General features: G+C 39.6%; 2 protein-coding genes across 4 annotated transcripts in view; one reads left to right on the forward strand and one right to left on the reverse strand.

Annotated features, from left to right (window-relative positions):
• The window catches only part of LOC309710247 (uncharacterized protein), a 205,505-nt gene that overhangs the window by 147,663 nt on the left and 33,315 nt on the right, over positions 1–24,527 (reverse strand). The window lies entirely within an intron of this gene.
• The window catches only part of gpc6a (glypican 6a), a 159,903-nt gene that overhangs the window by 61,275 nt on the left and 74,101 nt on the right, over positions 1–24,527 (forward strand). For all 3 annotated transcript variants that reach the window (XM_082539578.1, XM_082539579.1, XM_082539580.1), the window contains exons 3-4: positions 6,304–6,695; positions 21,199–21,364. In XM_082539578.1, coding sequence (XP_082395704.1) covers positions 6,304–6,695; positions 21,199–21,364 — 558 coding nt within the window. The remainder of the gene's footprint in view (positions 1–6,303; positions 6,696–21,198; positions 21,365–24,527) is intronic.

A 24,527-nucleotide genomic window follows, 5' to 3' on the forward strand; every position in this document is an offset into this window, starting at 1 on the left:
CACTTTGAAGAACTTAAAGTTATTGTATGTTACATAACTAAGATGTTACATAAAAAAATGAATCGAGAAATAGAAAAGGGATATTATTAGATTTATGTGCCTGAAGACTTTAGGAAGGCTGGACTATACTCTAAAAACTTTGCAGATACTCTTTTTATTTCTTTATTTTTCATTTAAAAGTCTTACAAAATTTATCAAGACAGAGAAAGAGCACGAAGATACATTTTAATTGATCGTGTTAAAAGAAATACCGGGTCTCTGGCAGGCTGTAGACTCTTTTTAGCATTAATGATGCAGTCCAACCAGGCAAAACAGAGACATGTAAAATAAGAAGGAAACTGATATTTTTTACAAATTTCATCCAAATATTCAGTAGTGTGCAAAAGTCTATAGCCATTCCTCATATTCCATTTCCACATCGCCAGACCTTCTTATATTTTCTTGTAATTCTTTATCACCCTAGTATCCCTAGTTTAAATTAAATTCAGTTTTATTTCTATAGGATCATATCATAACAGCAGTCACCTCAACATGCTTTATACTGTAACACAATAATTTTTCATTTGATTAAATGCGGCCATGCTAGTACAACAAACAACTGCAATGCTATTATGGGGGTATGCTATGTTTCATCCATTTTCATTTTACTTCATTATTTTTTAGATGTGCTGAATTTATTGAGCTAAAAAATAATTCAAAAAGCAGACGCTGTTGTTTTTTTTTCTCATATTATTACTGGAATCGTAACCCTAAAACTCAATTTTAGAGCCTCGATCACTTGAGGAATTTGGATGCTGGATGATTCCTAAATGGTTTGTGTCAGTAAGCATACACCCCTGTATGTTTCCAGCATGTTTGAAATGTTTCCAAGTATTAAGACCATCACGGCTGGGTAGCTGAATGTTATCCAAGGTCAATAACTTTCAATGATAATCCTCTGTCAAATATGTATTTTGGCCAGAAGAGAGCAGTTCACTCTTCATGAGTTGGCAGGCTGCAGCTGCTATGTGAAACTCTCAGTACGGCCAATTTTTCAGGTAGTGGACCCTGAAATCACACAAAAAACAAACAGTTATGCAAACACAAGGGTGGAGTTTATTCTGCGTACTTGTTCTTCAAGTCTTGGACTCACAATACAAAACTTTAAACTGAAAGTAATTTGTTCTTTCAACAATAGTTATTCTAAAATGCAACAAATGCCTTTTGAAAGACAAGGTTGCAAAAGTAAAGACAGTCATCTTCTGTAATAATGATTAAAAATAAGACGAAGATATTTAAATAATAGCTTGAACATGCACAGAATTTGGAAATGCACTCGGGCAGTGGGAAGAATACTTTGTCCTCAGTCGAATGGATGTTAAGGAACGTGCTGCACCTCACACACAATAGGCTTAACAAAAAACAACATTCCCATCAAAGAGCTATTGTTACTTGAGTTTTAAAAAAGCAAGAAAAATTCTGACGTCCCATTTACTTCTGGTTTTTAGTTCATAAAGGCGTGAATAACAGAAAACCATCCAAACCAGCTGTTCAGTGTCATTTAACAGTATTTTAACTGGGAAATCAATAAATGCAGTCATACAGTATTCCTAGGTTTGGGTGTAGTGAGCTGCATATAATCACAGGAACCCAGAATGTCATTAGCTGGTGCCACTGGCTCTCACCTGCGTATGTAAAACACTGTCAGCGTCATTTACAGTAAGTAGTCCGAGTCCTGAGGGCGTTTTATCGGGTTATCTTATCTAATTATTATCTTTCAGCAGTCACTTTACTTAACCTGACACTTCTGCGCAGAATAGTGTGTAATCTGTTTCTAACCACTCATAGCATTGCCGGGGACCACGTTAGGCCGTGTAGAACTTGATTAAATTTGTGAGTTCAGTTTCTTTAGCAAAATTTATCTTATTCCTTTGGCCATTTATTTCAGGGAATTAACTGCAATGTACTCATCTTTCACTGCCTCACTATTTTTATATTCAAAGTATTCAAAAGGTATGTGGACAATTTTTTATGCAAGGAACGCTACTGTCTATAGCACTGTCTTAGTCTACCTAAACCTGTATCACACAGGTTTGTGGCATTTACTATAAATGGGGAGAAGAGACGGCGAGAAAGGGGGGGAAGGAAGAAAGAAAAACAAACAAAACACTTGGATCACCTGAATGGAGAAAAAAAACAGAAGAGAAAACAAACAAAAAAGAGCAACATAATAAATACAGCACCATCACAATAAACTAGCTAGCAGTAGATAACAGTAGATACTAAATATTAAACGCTATTGTGCAGCACGCAAGATAGACAGCACATAATGTTCTTTGAGGCAGCAGCCAAGAAAGCTGTAGTCCGCGTCTGTGAACACCTGTGTGTACACCTGTGTGTACACCTGTGTGGATCAGCATGCTTGTATTCCAAAGGTTTCTCCATGTAACGATCTGCTAGGGAGTGTGGGGAGCCATAGCCCCGTCCACCAGGGTATGAAGCAGGTATGGAGGAGATCCAGGCCCCAGATATCCAGAGGCCCCAGAGTACAAGGACCCGAGGAGGACCACCAAAGGGGGGGAACCGTGCCACCCTCCTGGGAAGAGCTGAGTAGAGCCCCAAACGAGAGGTCACCCAGCAGCCACGGAGCAGAGGCCAGAGGGGTTTGCAGTGGCGTGCCCGCGGGCTCTGCCGGCAGCCAGCTGTGCCAGAGAGGACTGAGCTTCAGGCCCAGAGGCCTGAGGGCATCCCACCCCCTGGAAGGGACCCAGCCGGGCCACAGGCGCCAGGCCCCGCCAATCGGCCACCAAGAGTGAGCCGGTACATACATGAGCGCCCAGCCCCAGTCGACAAGAACCACCAACACACCAACGCCTGTGGGCATCAGCCACCGGCAGGGAGTGTGGTGAGGGGAGATAGGCCTCCGTATTTTAGAGGGCCTGAGATGTACCCAGAGAGGTTGAGTCTAAGACCCAACCTGACCTTTAGACACAGACGAACAGGCGCACGCAGACACAAACGTGCATTCCCACCCCCATATACACAACCAAATACTCGGCACTCACCCAACGTGTAGACAGACACAAATAGACACTGCACAGACAGTCACACTCCCCAAACATACTCTATATCCCAGGTCCAGGTACCCCCGCCCCCAGAGGGGCAAGCCGCACCTAGACCCAGGAGATGTAACCCTTCTCTCTGGGGTGGAGGCAAGCGGACCACTTCCTTATCTGCAGTAGCAGGGAGGCCCCGCATCCCAGACCCCAGTCTGACGGCCAGCACCTCCTCCCAGCCCCCCAGCCCTGACGGCTGAAGACCTCAAACCTCCCTACGCCCGCTCATATATAGTGTTGCTGTGTGCTGTTCTAAAGTGCATTTAAAACTCAGGAGAGCATGGTACTAGCTTCCTCTCAGAGAGCAGCACGGCTCCTCCTGAAAACCCTTAGTGTCTAAATGCATTTAAAATTGAGGGTAGGGCACCAGCGCCAGAGGTGGGTTGGAGTACACCGACCATCCTCTGGATTGGATGCTGTAAAACGTGCCCACCCCCAAGGCCCTATATGTATGTGTTATGTGAGAGTGTGAGTAATGTGGATGTCTAGGTTGCAGAATAAAATTGAGGCACAGGCGGCCAGAAGGGGACAGAGGGGGAGTGCCTCCCCTGCACCCTGGTGACATACCTGCACCCCAAGCCCTGCGTGTGTGGATGGGTGTGGTAGAGCGGGAAGAGGGAGGTAGCTGAGGATGGGGAAGGAAGAAAGGGAGGGGCAAGCGGCCCGCTGACCCTAGTAGGCACCCCCACACTCTGGAACCCACCAGGGCAAGGGGACCCAGGCCCATCCGGACCGGGGCCCGCAGCAGCAGCACCGCCCAGCCCCACAGAGTCCGGGGCAGCCCACCCAACTCCACCCCAGAGAAAACTGCACCCACCCCATCATCCAATCATCTCCCAAACTACACAAGACAATAGATGCCTAGGTTGAGTTCATTCTCCACCTCTTCTAAATCTCTCCCCCCCACCTGCAGAGTGAGCTCCTGTAGTGAGGAGACCACCTGCAAAGATATAACAGCCTCCCCACCAGTTAGAGAGCCCCCTAGTTGGGCCGATGCACCAGAGGTCCCCTGCACTGGGGCTGAGTCCCCCTGCACCCACCCGCCCACAGCCCTGGCGACACAGCAACCAGAACCCAAGCCCCAAGGCCCAGCCAGCACCCCAGACCGGGGGCGGAGCACCCCCAGACCCCCAAGCCTCCACGCCCGTCCCGGACCCACCCAGGGGCAGCCAGGCTACCAGGCCAGTAACCGACGTCCGCCAGCACAGACCCTCCCCCATCTCAGAATATGCTATTTATGCTCAAACTACCCTTAATCATATATTTCGAAATACTTCAGAATATATTAAGTGTAAATCATTTTAGGTTAAATATCCACATGTTGGGCTGCAAATGCGCATGAGTTTCCACATTTACCACTCAGTGTGTGAGCAATTTAAATGGTACGGATACAATAGCACGCGCAATACACAAGGGCTTATGTGTCCTTGATTCAGATCTAATTGGAAAAATGGAGTGGAAAAGGCCCTGCAGGCTGCTAATATTTAAACAAATGTTGGTGTAGTGGCAGGTCATTTAGCTGCAAAGAAACTAGAATGAGTCACTAGGGATTAGACTGATAGCAATTTCAGGTATGTGGACACGTCGTACCGTTTGCACACACACAAAAAAATGCAAGGAATACAAAGTTGGTCATATGGCATATGTCAGCTGTAAGTGCTGCAGTTGACATATGGTGACACTGGTGCAGATATGTGGATTATTCAGATGTCATGGCCAGGAGCTTATTTAAACATTACTTTTATAGATGAAGAGCTTAAATATGTATACTGACTCTTGTGATGCACTCAGGAAAGAATGATTCCAATATGTGGGGCATGATGGTCATTTTATTGTTAATCTTGTAAAATGAAACAACCGTATTCTAACGTATAGTAGATATAATATTTTTAAGAGTTCACATGATTTTTGAATTTGTTGTTTTCTTAATAATTCATAGCTAAACCCTGCTTGGCTACATGAGAACATATTCATCATGCCTTATGGGTTGTCATATTATCAAAGTAGAAACTATCATTAGAACAACACGTGCCCACCATGTAAGGTTATGACTGCTATCATTAACAATGCAAAGAAATGTCAGCCACCCAGAATACCAACCAGAAGAAGAGGCCCTCCGATGGTTTATTAGCAAGCATGACACGTAAAATGTCTGCAGTGTTTGTTTGCAAAGAAGAGTGGAGGAATATTTGACATTTGTGCTTGGAGCGACGTGTTATAATCTTCCCAACATTTACACCTATGCACTCAGGAACATGGGATCCTATTAGCTCGGCTTCAGTGAGACTCCCCAGCTAATTCTGCTTTTTTTTTCTCTCTCTGAGTTAGTACTCCAGAGATCAGGTGCTCACATGGAAGAAAGGCACTTAGACAGATGACAAAGAAACAATAATATAATTGCTTTGAATGTTAAATCTGAATTGCAAAATTTCACTCGTGAATTTCGATGTTCTTTGTGTTAACACTGATTTTTAAGCAACCTGAATCAATAACAGGCCGCTGCATGGGCATGAAGTGCTCAGTAATTACAGAATGTTTGTGAAATGCAAGAATTGATGTTACAAGGTAATTAACGTAAAGGTTTATTATAAAATGACATAACGTTACATAATGTACGGCGCATATACTAACTCTGTGACAATTATACTGATTAAAAAAAGGTCGTTACAGTAAAATGTTGGCACACACTATTCAGATAATTCAAAAGGAATAAAGGCTCCGTAACACAATATTCAATTATAGGCCCATAGGCCAGCTGCCTCAGTGGACAAATAAATTGTTTCAGTGAGAAACTAATGCGTCTGGGAATAATGGTGGGTGCCCAGGATGATAATGTATACTAGTGTCTGTGTCTAAAACTTATGAATATTTTGTTACAGTATGCAATCAGAAACTTTACATTAATCATTCATAGTCCTTGTGGCCCATTATTTCTGCTATTAAATTATTAATGCCTTGAGCTGACTTTCTTCACATAATCAAGTACCTATTGTTGGCTGCTATACATTGCTCCTGTATATGCAGACAGGGCCATAAAATAAGCCACTGAATTACCATAGATACAACAGGCATACTTCGATAGATGTTCTCATCCCTTTGTTTGGTTTACGCTGCGGGAAAGAAGATGGTAAATATCATGTGGTGACCCAGCTTTGTGTCTTTTCTATCCCCTTTTCTCTCCCATCTCCCAAAACATCCATAAATATAGAGTTTTTCTTGGAACTGCTGGACAATTCTGAGAAGTCACTCAACAGTATGTTCACACGGACATACGGGAAGCTGTATATGCAGAACTCTGAAGTATTCCAGGACCTGTTCACTGAGCTAAAGCGCTACTACACGGGGGGCAACGTCAACTTGGAAGAGATGCTAAATGACTTCTGGTCCAGGCTGCTGGAACGCATGTTCCAGTTACTTAACTCCCAGTACCACTTTACAGATGACTACCTGGAGTGCGTCAGTAAATACACAGATCAGCTAAAGCCTTTTGGAGACATTCCCAGAAAACTTAAGGCCCAGGTCACCAGAGCATTCATCGCTGCAAGGACGTTCGTCCAGGGGTTAATGGTGGGCCGGGAGGTTGCCAACAGGGTCGCTAAGGTGAGTTTAATTTTTTTTCTCATGGCTGCTTTGAGTGTGATGTTGCTTTGTGACTGTTTAGCACTGCTGGCTTTAGCTTTAATGCAATAAACATTAGAACATATCCTTTAACATGACAACTTTCTGTGGATATGTTTGATCCCCAGGTCGTTGCATGAGATTTAAATGCTTTGCAGCTGTTTAAGACATAGGCATAGACTTTATTTAATCCCACACTGGGGAAATCCACTTGTTACAGCAGCACAGGGGACACAAGGAAAAAGGGGATTATACATATATTAGAAAAACAATAAAAAACAGAAAAAAAAGTGTACAAAAAAAGCCAAAATACATGTACAGATGGTTACTATGGTTTTGTCATTATGCATCTTAAACAATTGCAAATGAATAATAGTTCATGCACAGACCGGATGTGGAGGGCAGTTTGAGACATTTTTCATAGATATATGTGGTGATGCAGACGGTTTGATATGCATTCATTATTTTACTCCTTCACAAAGAGCAAAGCTTTGCAAAAAGGGAAAATGTTAAAGCACAGGTCAGCTGAGATTTCATGTTGGAATTGTGTTTGCATTGTTCGTCTTTGCAGTTTGTATTTTGTCATGTTTTTTTTTGTTTGTTTGTTTGTTTTTCAGTGTGCATAAGTAAAAATTTGCTTCATTTCAATGTGACAGTTTATTTAAAACTAATTAGTGTTTCGTCTGAAATCTTAGTAGATTGGATTGTAAAATAAGTACTGTATATTTAAGACTGTTATCTAATCCTGAAGATTTCAAATGTTTTTTTTCAAAGTCTTAGAGGATACGTTTTCTAATTCCACGGTTAACACAGAAAGTTATGCAACAGTTTTTAGTGGACATCAAAACTATGAGATATGATATAACCGCAGCTGTTTGCAGATTGGCACGATTCAAACACCGGTATTAATGATCCGACTTGAGTTATTTACATTTGGATTCCATCATTCAGTTTAAAGGAGAGTGGGCTTCTGAAAACTGTGGAAATAGATGTGGAAGGTGGGGGCTGAGAGAGCTTAATTAAACAGTTTCATTTTGAAGCCAGTTTCTTCTAGTTATAGTCATCATCAGCTTTTGATTCTGTTGGTTTACAATTTATAAAACACAAAAAAACACATTCTGGATGATTTGTGAGCATGAGATTAAAAGGCACGCTCTAAAGAAAATACTTTTTATATACTCTAAACACGTAACACCTTTAAGGCTTACTGAAACAGATTTGTCCTTAAAATAGAAACTAAATTTTTAGTTTCTGCTATTTTGCAGAGGCCTTAAAAGATTTAATTAAATGACTGAGAAATCATAACAATAATTTTAGTCTGGAAAGTGCTCGCCCTTCCAAAAGTAATATTCTTCACCTGCTTTTAGACATAAATCATATCAAACTAGATGCTCATAAGTTCAAACATTAAGTTTTAAAAATGTCTTCAGAGTTCAGCAGCGATTCGATTCGTTTCCTTTTTAGCTTAAAGCTCGCCGTGCCTTTCAATTCGACAAGGGAGAGAAACTGTAAGAAGAGCAAAGAAGAAGAAAGTGGATGCAAGAGTGGCAGGGCAAAAAAAAGAAATGATCTGTGCAGTTCACTTTTATGTTGGAGGCTTAACTCCCTGTGTAAAGTTGAGACAGATCATAGAGTGTGAACACAAGTGAATGCATTAAATTTATATTAGAACTTTGGTCTGTGACTGCATAAAAAGTAATGTTTAGACAAAAGCCTACACAGTCAACCTTCACCTATGGTAATATTTCACCTAAGTTATCTGTTTCACTGTGAAGAGCAATTTTTAGGGTATTTAGTTGCATCTTTTTCATAACTTGGATGACACTCAGATCTACTGCTGCAAAAAATGACAGGGAAATTGGTGCACTAATGTTTCTTAAGTACAGTGAATACTCGAAATGCTGATGCTTTTCGGAAATACAATGTGAACAGCAAGCTAGAATACAGTAGGCTATTTTTCTTTGGCAGTTAAGCTAAGCTGGAGTTTGACTTTCTTTGCATAAGTGAAATCATGTTGCTTCAAGTCCCACAACATCATTTCAGTCATCTCACAAAAACTAGGACTAATATATTGTAAGGTTTATTCAAATCCTTACTTTAGATAATTACAGCACAGTACTGTAATGTTCTTTAAAATAATTTTAAAAAGTGTTGTAGTCGATGCACTGCAGAGTTTCATGCTGACAAATAGAGCTGCCAGCAGTTCACTGTAATTCAGCAGGAAGCTTTGTTACAGTGTACACCGTATTACGACTTATAAGAAGTCACATCATACTTAACCACAAGAAATGGTTACATTGAAACTCACTGTCTAATTTCTTCATATTTTTTCATTAGATCAAAAACCAAATCATCCCTTAATTTATATTTTATCTTTGAACTTCTACCATCAGTGTGATGTACAATCAGTTTCCCCCAGTGCCCCACCCTATACTTGCACTATTTCACAGGATTGTGAATTTTCCACCTCAGTATTATGTACATATTAAAGTGCTATGTCATATTCTGCTGCCGTGTATAATCCCTAAAGAGCTGGTCATTTTTAATGCTCATAATGTCTTTTAGCTTACTACTGAGCTAGTCACCATTCCCTTAGTGGCATAGCCATTTCAGAGGAAGAGTTAAAATGAGCACATCTATACATCTGTCCTAGGCCCAAATGGCACCGCCACTCTGGATCAAATCCCATATTCCCTTCTTCCTCATCAATTATGAAGCGGCGCCTGGAAACACTGTGGCATTGCTGAAGGCTGTCAGGCCAGTGAACAACCGAAGAAGTCGAGGTGAAAAGTTGTTTGACATGACAAATCACCTTGACCTGAGATTCACCCTCAGTGCCATGCTGTTTTCAGTGGCACTGCACACATGCATCTCCTTACCGCACACTGTTAGAGTAAATAGCAATGTAAAACTTCTTGGGTTTAAGCACATTATTGCATCCCGTTCAATTGTAGATCCACAAGGATCCGAGACTTTTTATATGCTTTATGGCAGAATGCAGTTTTGTTTTTTGAGTTACTACTGCAATTACTACAGCTTCATAAATCAGTGTTTGGTCATTTGGCAGTGTGTTTTATTAGCAGACCATTTGCGAACAAATAGTGTTGAAAAATACCTCAGAGCTAGACTGCAGTGACAAACACACCATCTGTCACGAAGGTAGAATTCTGTGCTCTGATTCTGCTGTAAGTTTACTTAAAATTATTCTGAGGAGAAGCAAAAGTCAGCATTACTTTACAGTAAATACTTTTTTTACAGAATAAATGATAAATCGGTGCATATGTACGTATAAAGATAGTTTAGTGAAATGAAAATTTATAAACTTTTTATTGTCCCTGATGGATTGGCATCATCGAGATTGTGCTCAATTTCATCATTCTAGCTTGTCCAGTTGACAAGAGTCTCACTACAAACTCTATTTACAGGCGGTCTTAGACGATGGAGTCTTTTCACTTGCCATTGATTTTTTTTCTTTTTTTTTCACACATGTGCTTTACAGGTTGCTAGTGAAAGATCATTAGACCAACAGGTTTGTCAGGGACATTGCAAACAAACGGCGAAATAAATCGTCTGTTGCTACAGGTTTTGAGTCTCATTTATATGTAAAGTGCCGCACGCTGCAAATGATGCTTAGTGGGTAACTCTAACAACACTGGGGCTTAAATTCAAATATACAAACTGATCATTAAATGTTTAAAACTCGAGGTTGTAGAATGGAAAAACACGCTTTGTCCATGTGATGCCTGCCTTCAACCAGCTGTCTGTTTAATTTTCCATGTTACTTTGCATCCGGATTTTGCTCCAATACGATGAGCCGTAAATATTTACAGCTAATACACAGTGCTGTATGGTGTAAAGTCAGAGCAGGAGAGATATCACGCCATAAAATGAGATTGCACTAGACTTGCACTGAACAGTTTCCTGGACCTCGATCCTGGATTAAGAGCAGAATCCCTTTGGATTACAGTTTATGATGACCATTAGGAGTTTTATCCTTGCGGTACTTAAAACACAGTCCAACTACATTAAGACCTACTCAAAGAAGATTGTAGGGATTTGGAATTTTTGAACGGTTTAAAGTTCAGGCATTTAAAGCACTTATCACTCACTCTGCATACGCATGGGAAGCCGGCCTAGTCCGTGGTGCACTTTTGCTCACGATGATGGAAGGAAGTAGGGTATTTTGTAGAGAGGGATTTGTTTTCCCTGATGGCTTATGCTGCCACGGTGATCTCATTATACACTCATTTCCGACCACGAACTGTCAGATAATTTCACATTAAGCTCCGAGGCAGTTTCTAATCTTTACACAACATTTACCTTAGATTAATCCTCTGCCAGATTTCTTTGCTGACACGTGAGAAATATCATCATCAGTTCCATGTGCTTTCCATACGTGCTCATGTTTTGTTTGTCTGCTTTTTGAACTCGCTGCCCTACATTACTTTTAACGAATGCATTCAACATTCAGCAAAAAAAGACAGAAACACAAGCACATATTCACTGCTGACACACAGGTTAATATGTGCTTGTTTGAATTTAAACAGTCCTACTAATCAGATAGCATTTTCATTCACTTACAGAAAATGATGCCAGTCATTTTACATGTTTTCACTTTTGTTGTTCTAATCGCAGTTAGCACATTCATTTAGCTGTTGTGCAAATCACTGCCGTGTCTAAAATATGCACCAGCTGTACTTCTATACATACTAGTGGTCAGCAAAGTTGTGTTAACAGAGTTAGTTCTAAGAAAAAAAGGTCAAGTACAGTACTGTCATTTAATCTGCACACAGACAAACGGATATGTTTCTTTTTATAACATACTACATTATAAAGCCCTGAGATTTGTTTTTCTTTTCTGACTGATGCCTGTATGATGTGTGTGATATATAATGGCAAAACAGGCCACTTTTAGAACTAAACCATTTTCACACCATGAATACTAACTTTTGAGTATGAACTTAATGTCTACTTTATTAGTTAAGCCTTACTTGGAGAAATGCCTTAATTCTTCATGTCATAGGTTCAACACAATGCTGGAAACATTCATCAGTGATTTTGGTCCATGTCATACTGACATGATAGCATAACACAGTTCCTGCAGATTGGTCGGCTGCACAGCTATGATGCAAATTTCCTGTTCCACCACATCCCAAAGGTGCTCTATTGGATTGAGATCTGGTGACTGCCGAGGTCATTTGAGCACAGTGAACTCATTGGGTTATGTTCAAGAAACCAGTTTGAGGCGATTTGAGCTTTGTGACGTGGTGTGTTATCTTGCTGGAAGCAGCCATCAGAAGATAGTACACTACAATCATAAAGGAATGGATACGGTCACCAAGAATATGCACGTAGGCTATGTTGTTTGAATGAAATTTGGTACTAACGAGGACAAAGTGCTCCAAGAAAATATCCCACACGCCATCACACCACTACTACCACCAACACCACTGCCCTAAACTGTTGATACAAAGTATTATGATCCTAAGCTATCATGTTTTTTAATCCAAATTCTGACCCTACCAGCAAGATGTCACAGGACAAAATGAGACTCATCAGTGCAGACCAATTTTTATGATCCAATTTTGGTCCATGTCAATTGCAGGCTCAACGTCCAATTCTCAGCTAACAAGCATGACTGCTGTGGTCTTCTGCTGCCCATCTGCTTCAGCATGTAACATGTTGTGCATTCAGACATGCTTTTCTGCATACCCTCATTTTAATGAGCGGTTATTTTAGTTACTTTTGCCTTCCTATCAGCTCAAATCAGTGTGGCCATTTTCTTCTAACCTCTGACATCAGCAAAGCATTTTCTTCCAGGTAACTGCCGTTCATTAGATTGTCTCTTTTTGGACCAGCCTCTGTAAACACTAGAGATGGTGGAGGAGACTCACAACTACATCAGCAGTTTCTGAAATACTCAAACCAGCATGTGTGGGACTGCCAACCATCTCACATTCATAGTCACAAAAATCACCTTCTTCCCTTTTCTGATGCTCAGGCCATTTGAGTACAGTGAACATACATGTTCAAGAAACCAGTTTGAGATGATTTGAACATCAGCTGACATCAGAAGATGGCTGCTTCCAGCAGATAGGCGGGATGGGCGTGGTCAGCAACAATACTTAGTTAGGCTTTGGTGTTTAATTGGTCATCTTCATCATGTCTATTTTCAAACGAGTTGCTATCATGTGACTGGCTCATCATGTGAAAAAAGTCGCTGGGTTATCTCTTAGTTAGTAGTCTCTTAGTAGTTTGATGATGTTGTTCTGTATATACGCGTGCTATTGGAGTTTGGACCACTTCAGACATGTTTCATCCCACAGGTCATGGGCTGTAGAAGTACAAATGACTTTAATGCTAGTATGATCATTTTTATATTCATCGGCCAAATAGCAATTTCAGGGCAAGCTAGTTCACATTCGAAAGTATATAAAGAGAATTCATTCACACACATCAAACAAGCTGAAAACAGAAATATAACAATGTTACAAAGTAACTGTTTTGCTGGAACAAAACAGTTACTTTTATTATGTGTATTATATCTAGGACCCCCTGGGAATGTGGTTGGACATTTTTCATTCATTTCTCACATTTGCAGACAAAACAATTAGCCAATTAAGAGAACAAAAACAACTGCCTGATAGAAAACAATAATGACTCCGATTCTTAATTGAAAAGGAAATTGCCATAGAGGAAATAAGTTCATGTAATCACACCTCAAAAGAGATGCACATAATGCGAACTGCAGTATGCTTTGACACTGCAGACAATGCCAGTGGAGCTGGTTGTGTTTTTACAGATTGCGTTAGCAATTAAAGATGTATCACTTCTAGCTGAAGATACAAAATGCCTTAATTTGATTAAGAAAATGTGACTGCGTTCATGTGATTTTGTAGTTCAGCGTCTTTACTTGTAATTAATATGTTGCAAAACCAAACAGTGAACGAGAGCAGTCTGACAGCAGATTCTGCTCAGGGCAGATTAAGTGACCTGCTTCGTGAGCGAGTGTCCATGTTTCTTAGCCGAGGCCCACACAGATACAGATGCACCTCTCTCACTCTCTCTCTCTCATGCATGATCCCTCCTCTCTCGCTCTCTGTCTGTCTCCTTCTCTCTTGCTGGCTCACAGCTCACACAGCTTGCCGGGGATAAGGCCTCAGCCACAGTGCTGTGACGGCAGATGGCAACTGGCTCAAAAGGGTTGGCACGTCATCGGGAAATGTGCTGCACCAAAGATGTCCTTTTTAATTAAAAGATTTTGATCTGTAGTGAACTGCAGAATGTTGGAAAAAAATGAAAGACAGCATGTGGTCTGAAATACAAGAACATTATAAGAACGGATAATAAAGAAATATACTGTATCCTCCTCTCTTCAGTAGTCTGTGCCGTCTTCCATTCAGCATTGAATACTCTGAAGGGCACAGTGAGCCAAGTACAGAGTGGGTGGAAATTTGGAACAAAATACAAAAGGGTGGCAATTTGTCAAAAAAATTTAGAAAAATGATCCATCAAGTTTTAACATGTCCTATAAAATACCTCTTATCCACCTCTCATCAACTTGTGAAAATATGTCATCCGACTGGAGCAGCCCACATCACTCTTATGACAACTTTTTGCACCTTGATTTAAAGTGTATGGCACCACATCTTTATTTAACAAGCACTTAGAGAAGGTTGTCAGCAGCAGTGTTGTGACATTTGTTCAGAGGTTTCTTGGCAGCACAGAGACTTGTCTGCCCCTGACATTCAGGCTGGGCTGCAGACCTTTAGAGTCAGCTGGACAGAGGGTGAGTGCTACGCTATAATCCAGGAGGCAACACGACAGATGGATAACAATGTAGTATATGAAGGTTTTGTACTCACTAGAGATGATGAATCGCTCATGGTACGCCGTGCCTAGTCAATGAGCAGCGTGAGGTTGATTTTTAATGTGTTTTCCCTTGTCGTTGTAAATTAAAGAAACAGACCCAACTGCTGCTCCAGACATGCTACATAACATGGAATATGTCAGGACAGATCAACGGTTGTGCCCACGTCTCAACAAAGACAGACACTTGAGCTGACTTGAGTGGGTCACAGGGGTCCCCCAAGTACCACTGTGTTGTTTCATTGAGGCACAGATGCTCACATGTGGATTATTCTGTCTGTTTCAGACATTCATCGATTTGACAGCAGCTGATTTTAGTGCAGCCCCTCTGGAATTGTCTTGGCTCCAGCTTACATTTAGCATGCGGAGTGGAGGGAGACTGAAGTTTATGGAGAAGCACAGAAAGAAGGTGTGATTAGTATGAAGTGCTGAAAACCGGGTTTTATTTTCTTTTTTTTTTTTTCTTTTTTTTTTTTTTTCGGCCTGTCCCGTTTGGCTCTTTTGCCATCAGAATTGTTGTCTAAAGGCAAAGAAAGATGCCCAACGGATTTACTTTACCAAACTGACCATCCCAGCCTTGCCGTAATGGTCCATTTGATTCACCTTTTATTGTTTATTTTATTTTCACTTACTGAATACGGGACAGACTTGACTGGGGGAAAGAAGGGGAGAAAGAAAGAGGGAAAGAGAAACAGCTGAGAAGAGGGACGGGGGAGAAGGGCAAAAGACAAAAACCAACAGAACGGGCAGAGAAAAAAAAAATGCACATATCAATCACCTGGATCACCTGCTGAGAAAGAAAAAAGAAAACAAGCAGAAGAGAACAAGAGTAATAGAATAAACAACATCACAATGATATATGGGAATATGACAGTAAATACTAAATGTTAAACATTATTGTGCAGCACATAAGATCAACAGAACACAGTGTGCTTTGAGGTAGGAGCCAAAAAGGGTGTAGTTTGTGGGTGTGATCACCCGTGTGTACACCTGTGAGCATGGACGCGCTTGTTTTTTGTTTTTTAAAAGGTTCCTTCATGTAATAATCTGCTAGAGGGTGTGGGGGGGGCACAGCCCCGTCCTCCAGGGCGTGAAGCTTCATACCGGGTTTTATTTTCAATGACAACTTTGGTGCATTTATTTTGCCTGGTCTGTATGTACTAACGTACTATAAACATAAAGTTTACTTTGTTTTTGTTACTTTGTTACCTTTTTTTTTTTTTTTTTTACCTTAGCTGCCCCGTTAAAATGTAAATCTAAGTAAATGTAAGTCTCTAAATGTATTTCTAAATTGTACTATAATGTATTTCTATTATATTGTATTACCATGTGTTTGTAAATTGGATTATTTTTTAATTAGAGCATAATTATTTGTTACTGACCATGTATGGCATTTGCCGCTGTGACAAATACGATACAATTCTAACATTGTTATACATCACTGCTACATCAACGTCTTATAATTTGACTGGATACGGGAGTATACGGTACATGTAAGATACATAGACACAGGTAATAAATATACATAAAAAATACATACAAAATGTCTACCTACAATTCAGGACATCTGTTGGCACCTCCCACAAGGACCCATATGAGTATTTTCTGCTCTGACACCCTTGTGATTAAGATGTGGCTATGTTTAGAGAAGTAATACTACTTGGTTGGGGTCAGATCACCTTCATGGTTAAATGAACTGCAATACTTTTCAGGAGAGGGCAATTTGGCAAGCCATTACAATGAAGCTTGTTCATCACCAAAATGGTTCCCATGCTCCCCAAAAACCTTTTTTTTTTTTTTGTTATCTCTCAGATTGGATCGTTTCTACAAGGAGTAGCTTGTGCATAAGCGTGACTTTTTTAAATATTAGTTTATTTTAAAGTAGCTTTTCTCACAGTATGTTTAAAATAAAAGTATGAGTTCGACAAACATAAAAACAATTTGATCAGATTTTCCTTGCAGCATGAAATTGCTAATCGTCTTCTTACAATTTGCATTTCCTGTGACTTATGGAATTAATATCAGATGTTTATTGCAATATCCCTTAATGTTACCCTTTGGTTAGGAAGAAATAAGTGGTTAAGTTTTACACGGAGATTTATGCAACCAAGCACATGTTTCTCTTCGTAGCAGATGGTAGTCTTATTTGCACAGTAACAAATCACTCATATTGCCATTGACACTAATGGCTGTGGAATTGAGTGGGGACACTGGGGCAGCAATGCAGTCTTACATCCATGTCCAATCAGTGCGAAGCAACACAACCTGTCACAATAATTATGACAGAACTATTGAGACAATTTTTTGGCAACAGTCTCACCGTCCCACAAGTGTTCCCCTTGATTGGCCTTGGTAGCTTGCAAAGTCATTGTCATTTCTCACAACTTCATTACTTGGTGGCACAAAGCAATTTCCATCGTCTTTGCTTCTCCTACTTTGTTGCCCCTAAAGGGAGCTCACACCGTGTAAGCATGGCAACACCTTGTCGGAGAGACAAGGTGATATCTTCCGAGTGTCTTTCAGAGTTATCCCTTATTTTAATGGTAACGCTTTTTATTCGTATTCTAATGATTTACCCATCATTGATGTGTCTTATTGCTGATTGAATTCAGGTGTGTGTAATGTCTCCTGACTGTGGCCCCTTATGGGGCTGTGCTGTTGCCCATAAGGCTCATTGCATTTATAATCTTGCACTTTAAATTCTTGGTAATGTTTACGCTTACCTAAGGAGCTGACCACATCTTCAAGCAGGCTAATGAGTTGGCTGCTGTTTGTGGCTCATCCCATTCTTATAGTCTATTTACTCACACACTGTCCTTATGTAAATGCACTTACAGAACAAAGTCAATATCACATAATGTAAATATTATAATAGGTTTTGTGTCAATATATGTGAACAAAAAGGTATGCGTTTGCAAGAAAATCTACTTAAAAGTTATGAAAAGGTAAAATATTAACTATGCAGTGTTTTATCTTTAGTCACTTTAAAAAATGTAATAACTAAAGCCTAAAGTACATTATTTTTTAGTATAATAGGCACTCATATTTATCAGTTTGGGACTTTAATTAAGGTTTTTTTTTCTGCTTAAAGGATCTGAATTCGTCCTCCACGACTCCAAAACACACACAGTGACTTGCGCGCAAGCACATGCTCTCCATGCGGTGTTATCGTTGCACTTAAACATCAGATGAGTAGATTAGTGTTTTAATCTTGCTCTGGATCTGAGTCATCTCACTTCCAAGTTCTCCCCTCATCCTGCTGTGAAATATTTTATCTACTCAACTGTAAATAAGTGCTAACAAGATTATCAGATTACCCTTCATCCAGGGCACCCGGCGACTGCTGGGCACAGTAACAGCGATGATGTAAAAAAAATCCCACTAAGATAATTGTGTTAGGAGGCATCATTTTAATGCAAATTTTCCAAAGGCTCACAAAGCTTTAGGGCAGCTTAAAGCACTTTTCCCATTTGCAGTATTAACTGTATTTCTTCTATTGCCACAAAAAAGCCACATCGAATATAAAGGACGTAGTTGAAACTGGACTGTGGTTAAAAAAAAAATCCCAGTGTTTTCTCTCTATATGCTGAGAAACTGGGCCAAGTGTAATTGAATTGACTGAAGTAAGTTATTCTGACAATTTAAAAAAAAAAAAAGATATATTATTTAATATTTGAATAAATAATGAAATCCTTTTTACAAGTTGGGAAAAAAATTGCATGTTGATGTTGCAGATGGTGCAGGGACTATATTTTCATTATCCTCCTCTATGATGTTGCCATCATTTATACCACAACAGCGAAACAAGGAAGTTATCAAGCACAGATACTCCAAAGTCATGCTGTCAACTGGTTGTTGTTTTACAATTGTGGTTTAAACTGGATTTCATGTTGCTGCTCAGGTACAGTGACTAGGCCACTGTGAGCCAAAAGAGAAAACAAAAGGGACGAGCTCTCTCTCTCTCTCACTACGCAAAACATATTTATATGTAAATTAGCTTGTGAAACAAAAATGATTCAAATGCTCGATAGGATAACGTATTTAATCTGTGGGATTTGAGTCGTTGATGAGGGAGAGGGCAGGGGATATTTCTGAAGAAGCACAGGGATGTGGGGGGGAGTAGGATCGGAAAAGTGTCTCATCCCTGTCTCAGTCGCAGTCGATTGGTGAATTGCATGTAGCAGTCAGACTTTGTGAATTTATGTGAGATACGGATTTTTATGAAGTGCAAGTACTGAAGGCAAGGGAAGAAAACAGGCTGAGATCTAAAGATGAGAGCACTGTCACTGGAGACTGCTCTTCAAGGTCTGTAAATAGATGGCAATATATATATAAATACATATATATAGTATGATATGTATTGGATCCTGAAAATCATAAAGTGTACATTTGGAAGCAGAAAGTCTGTGGAATTTTACAGGATGTTCTCTCCAAACCAAACACTGTGATTGGCATTTAGTTGGTCCTGTTTCTGTTTCCAAGTGTGGTGACGGCACCTGCCTATTCCTTCTGTTTGTCTGCTAGTGTCTTGTCCGGTTTTCTCTCCGTCTGCTTCATCTGTATCTGTCTCTCTGTTTTCTTGGTGTTTGTTGCTCTGCATCCTTGGCAGCATCTTAGGATTTCTCCACAGCCTGTTCACTCTCAGTCTGCTCTAATGTTTCTTTTAGAAAAAAAAAACTTCCTCGAGCTCAGTTTGTGAATCAGAAAATGTAGAAATTAAATTACAAAACTGCCCTTCGCAAAGGGTTCGATAAGGCGTTATAGTAGGCTCCTATAACAGTACACTGATCGGTGTACAGTATGTCACTTTAAAAAACAAAGAAACAACGTAATAAATATATGAATTATTTATAAATATGTCGATTAGCAGCATTTTACTTTACACCACTATTCATTTTTAAATGGGCTATAAGACATAGTAATGTATCTGTAAGCATATTCTAACTGATTATTAATATATTTTTAACATCTACACTCCTCATCAGGGCACCATGAGTGTTGTGTGTGACTGTGGTGCGTGAGTAGAAAATAGCAAAACACTCACACACAGATTTATTTATATGTGTGTGTGTGTGTGTGTGTGTGTTCCAGCTCTCCAGTAGTAATATTCTCCTAATTCTGTCTATAACGCAGTGATGTCCTATTTTTTTAATGGTTTCAAATGTAACACTCTGGTTTCCCATGCATGTCAGCTTTCTAATGTGTTGTCAAATGAACCTTGTTCCTGAAAAATTCCCATATGTTCGCTACACTCCCAGAGAGATATAAACAATTTACAAGAACACATACCAGCGGATGACACGCAGCGCTACAACTGACAGCTAGCAACCCGGTTTAATGGCCTTCTTACAAGACATCGCGTGATGTCACTGGCAGATTGCAAATGTCAAAGATGGTTCATTTGATCCTTGTCGCTTGGTGCCGAGCAGCAGTGGAAGCAAATACATTAATAGCGCTCATCTCTGCCTTCTGCTTCTCTGTCTCTCTCTCTCTGCCTTTTTTCTAACATCGCTCTTGTCTTTTTTTCCCCCCAATCTCTCACACTCACGCTTCACACACAGGTGGTCTGGTCATGGTATGAGTGAAATCAAAGACAAGCTGGAATGTTAAAAACAGACGCAGGCTGTATGCAGTGTCATGGCAAAGCCTCAGATGTTGCCATGGAGCTACAGTAGTGCACTAATGCGTTCTTCTCTTTTCATTTTTATCTTCTTATATTCTTCTTTTATTTGTGCTTTATTTTCGTCGCAGGCTTTGTGCCGTCTGTCTTTGCTTTTTATTTCTTTATTTGTCTGACAGTACCAAAATTAACAGAAGTTTAAGTAGCACTAAAGTGATACATTAGTGAAAGAAAATGAATAAAAATGCAGTGATTTTGTGGACTTTAAATTAAAGTCCGCAAAATCACTGCTTATGCACCAAATTGCATATATTTTATCAATATTTTTTCCACATATTTATATTGTTAGTATATATTGAATATCTGCTAAACCAAAGTGCTGCTGAATTATTTTTTATTGCTTAAATGTAAGGATACGTCCCTTTTTGGCTTAGTTAGCTTTACTTTTAACTATCCTGCTTTGCTGACCCATCGGAAACCATCCCCCCCCCCACACACACACACACACACACACACACTAGAAGTCTCCAGTGTGTGCTGTTCAAAATCTAAAGTCGACCATGAATACAGAGGCTGACAGGCCAATTATCAGATGTACTCCCCGTTCTGCATCCCCACCTCTGAGGGGAAGCAGATGTGAGAATCCTGTCACTTTTACTCAAGCCAGCACAGTTACATGGCCCAACAACAAAAGGCACAGCCTTCACAATAAATGGAGATGGACAGAGATGTAAACCTTGTCATGCAGTTTCATCTGCTGGATTTCCACATTTCAAGCTTCAGAAGATGCAATAGAGTGTAGTGTCCGTCCGACTTCCATCCCCTCTATAGTTTCATATAAAACTGCATTTTTGACTGCTGATGCTTTGGCATGCACTGGTGCTGGTAGAAACCTCTTGGAAAACTTTGACTACCATCAAACATTTCAACTTCTATTAGAAATAATCACCATTTCAATCCCTGACATAACTGAAAAAGCATCTCTTTGCTTTGCAGGTGAATGTAGCTCCAGCATGTGTTAAAGCCTTGACCAGGATGCTGTACTGTCCATACTGTCGTGGAATGCCTGGGCTCAAACCCTGTCCCAACTACTGTCACAACGTAATGAGAGGCTGTCTAGCAAACCAGGCAGACCTAGATTCTGAATGGAACCTCTTCATTGGTAAGATCTGAATCGAGTGCCCTTGCACCTGTTTTTCGTTTTCTCTTTCTTTGTAGGTTCGTCAACATGTGTTCAAACTTGAGCTTGTACTTCTAAGGCTGCATGTTTCTTTTCTAAGGCAGTGCCTTTGAATAGTCTCGATGGGAATTCAGTAGGATGCGCTGTGATAGATTCAGCTTTAAAGGATTTTAAAGAGACAAAACTGAAATCTTATTTGTGAAACCATTTCTTCTTTTTCTGTCTGAAATGTTGTTTGCTATTGCTGGAGCCCTGGCATAGTGCTTAAAGCTCTAGTCCCTGCTGTTTGGGATTGATAAAGGAGAGTAGATCCTAGGCAAACACATTTTCTATAGTGTTTCCAGCTGAGCATGGTGAGTAATATAGCACTTCAGTTTGGCTGTAAGCAGCCGGCTGCTGTAAGCCCTCCTGTTAAATGGATACCAAGAAGGCATATAGAGTGTTCCCTCTGGATCTTTTGTAGGCCAGTGCTTTATTTGTTATGTACCCCAATCCCATCCTCCCACCCACACTAACAGATTTTTTTTTTTTTTTAAATGGGGCACCATTTTTTAAGAGACATCCCCAAAGACTGTGTGTCAAGTGAACTGCACATCTAAGCTTTTCGCTGTTTTGTGACAAGCCTGTCATTTGAGAAACCATGAGATGACGAACCGTTTGTTCTCTCCGATGGCACGTCTGAAGTCTCAGATCAACATGGGCCCCCATACACTGAATGAGATGTCTCACAGCTTTATGACATGTGTTAAAAAGTTAGTGTCTTGTTTGGTTGTGAAGAGGAAAATCTATTGTCGCAAAGGGATGATGTGCTTGACAGTAATGGGAAAAGCTGTTGTTGCAACAGAATGATGAATCTAGTTAGACCCAAACACCCTTGGGGTGTCAGAAAAAGTGTATTTTTTTTTTATTCTAAATCACTTTTTTTGTGCAGACATGGGTTTTGCTTTGGAAAGCCAGTGTGTTTCATTGTATTATAATTAGAAATGCAGAACCCAGGGGATGTTTATTTTTTGCTACAAAAGATTTGTTTTTGATGTCTGGTGACATTTTGTATTTGTTATCTGTTGCTAAAGTACTGTACTTCAATTTGCTTACCATGCAGCTCACAAGAAATATTGATCTGCCTTTCAGAGACAACTTCTAAATGTATCACAGGTCAGTTCTCACCACTGAAGCATATCTTTACATTATAGAAATTTATGGATTGAACCCCTACACAATCTGTCATTGTCCTCCTTTCAAATCATCAACTATTAAGGGAGGTTAGATTAAAAGCCTTGAAGAACCCCCAGTGGCATTTACCTGTGGACCTTGCTCATGTTTAAATGTCACTATTGATACCATTGATGTTATCAGTAGTTGTATGACCACAGGAGAAGCTCAAGGCTGTTTTAGTATTCCACAGCAAGTAAAAGAGGAGAAAAAAAGCATGTATAAAGTGCTGTTTCTTTATTTTCATTAAAATCAAACCAATAAATCTACATTTTTATTTGCTATACCAAATCTACCAAGAAAAACAATTTTTTTTTTTTCTGGCACATAAAATAGTTACTAATGTGTTGCAAGCGTAGTGCTCCTAACACTCCAATACACAGCAAGAAAATAAAAAAATATATATATATTCACACACAATACTTAATAGTACCAATACGCCTGTAACATCTATTTTTAATGATGGTCATTTTGACATGTCACGACAGAAAAAGGCACAGATGTAGTTAGTAACATTAAGGTGAATTGGTGCCAGAGCCCTTCTGCTGTAAGACAGGCTTTGTGGCTTAAAATGAAATCATAATGTCATTTCTTACATGCCGTGTATGTCTGATATTCACCATGGAAATGTGATCTGTAATTACATTGAAGAGCACAGAAATAATGGACAAAATTTGTGAACATTTTGTTTTTACCTTTGGTTTATTTGCCAGGTAATAACTGGCAGGCCAAGTGTTTTCAGTTTTTTGGGTTTGAATAATTTATCATTTGAAGTTTTTTCTTTTTAATCTTCTTTCCTGAGAAGGATTTTTCTTATACTGAAAATACTTTGGCTTAACCAGACTTCGCTAAATGCCAGTAGATTTGCAACCTTACTGACATTAACATTATTAAACTTAATACACGTGTCATTTAGACTAATAGAAATAAAATCCTGTCGCAACAATCAGGTTCTGGCTACGTGTTATATTGCACTTTAGTGTATCTAAACCTTGAAAGGCAGATTTTAATAAGCATGACTCCATCACTGTATGAAAACAGCTTTGCTTTCCTACTTTCTCTTTAAATATTTATGGAAATGTTCTTTGCATGTCTGCTCAGTCACCAAACACAAAACTCACAGTGACTTCAGTCTTTTCTCTCTCGGCACATAAAAGTTGTGTCACATCTGACAATCACAATTTATCTGCCATAAGATATGTTGTGTCTTTTGAATTGTGGAAAATGTAAAACACGGTTTGGTAATTTTATTCTTGTTTGCTTGTCAGATGATGGTTTTGGTGTTGTGGGGTTTTTTTGTTGAATAATTAATTAATTCAATATTATATTTAATCTATAAAATAAGCCAATAGGTCAAGCATAACATAGATTAAATATATCAAATCTATGCAATGCTCTTTACACCTTGTTATATATTTTTTAACCTAACCCTATTTAAGTATTAATATTGTAAGTATTAAAAGACAGTATCGCAGTGGTACTATGTAAGAGTAGGTGGTGAAATATTTTTCGTTCTATCTAGATTACGCAAGTTTTTTTTTTCCCAGCAGCCATTTTGACATTAAATAGCGGATAAACACAGCGCATAACCTTCATAATGTCCTTATAACAGTTGGGTTTTACCTACCCTTTCATATCAGAGTAACTGGTGTGAAAATAGCCTATGCCTTCGTTTTGAATAAAAGAAGAGAGATTGCTCTAAATGCTTTACAGAACCATTAAAATGTCTCTTAACACTGACAATGCCTCACCATGAGATTAGAAACTAAAATATTGGCAATCAAACAAATTAACACCAACTGCTGATTTTATTGGATACATTAAAAAAAAGCAGTTTGCATGTTAAGATGTCAGCATCACATTGTATCTATGCGAGCATTAAAGCAGAAATCTGTGTAGCATTGAAACAGTAACGACCTTGGTGAATACTTTG

The sequence above is a fragment of the Aulonocara stuartgranti genome, assembly GCF_965226115.1.
Source record: "Aulonocara stuartgranti genome assembly, chromosome: 1".
NCBI lineage: Eukaryota > Metazoa > Chordata > Actinopteri > Cichliformes > Cichlidae > Aulonocara > Aulonocara stuartgranti.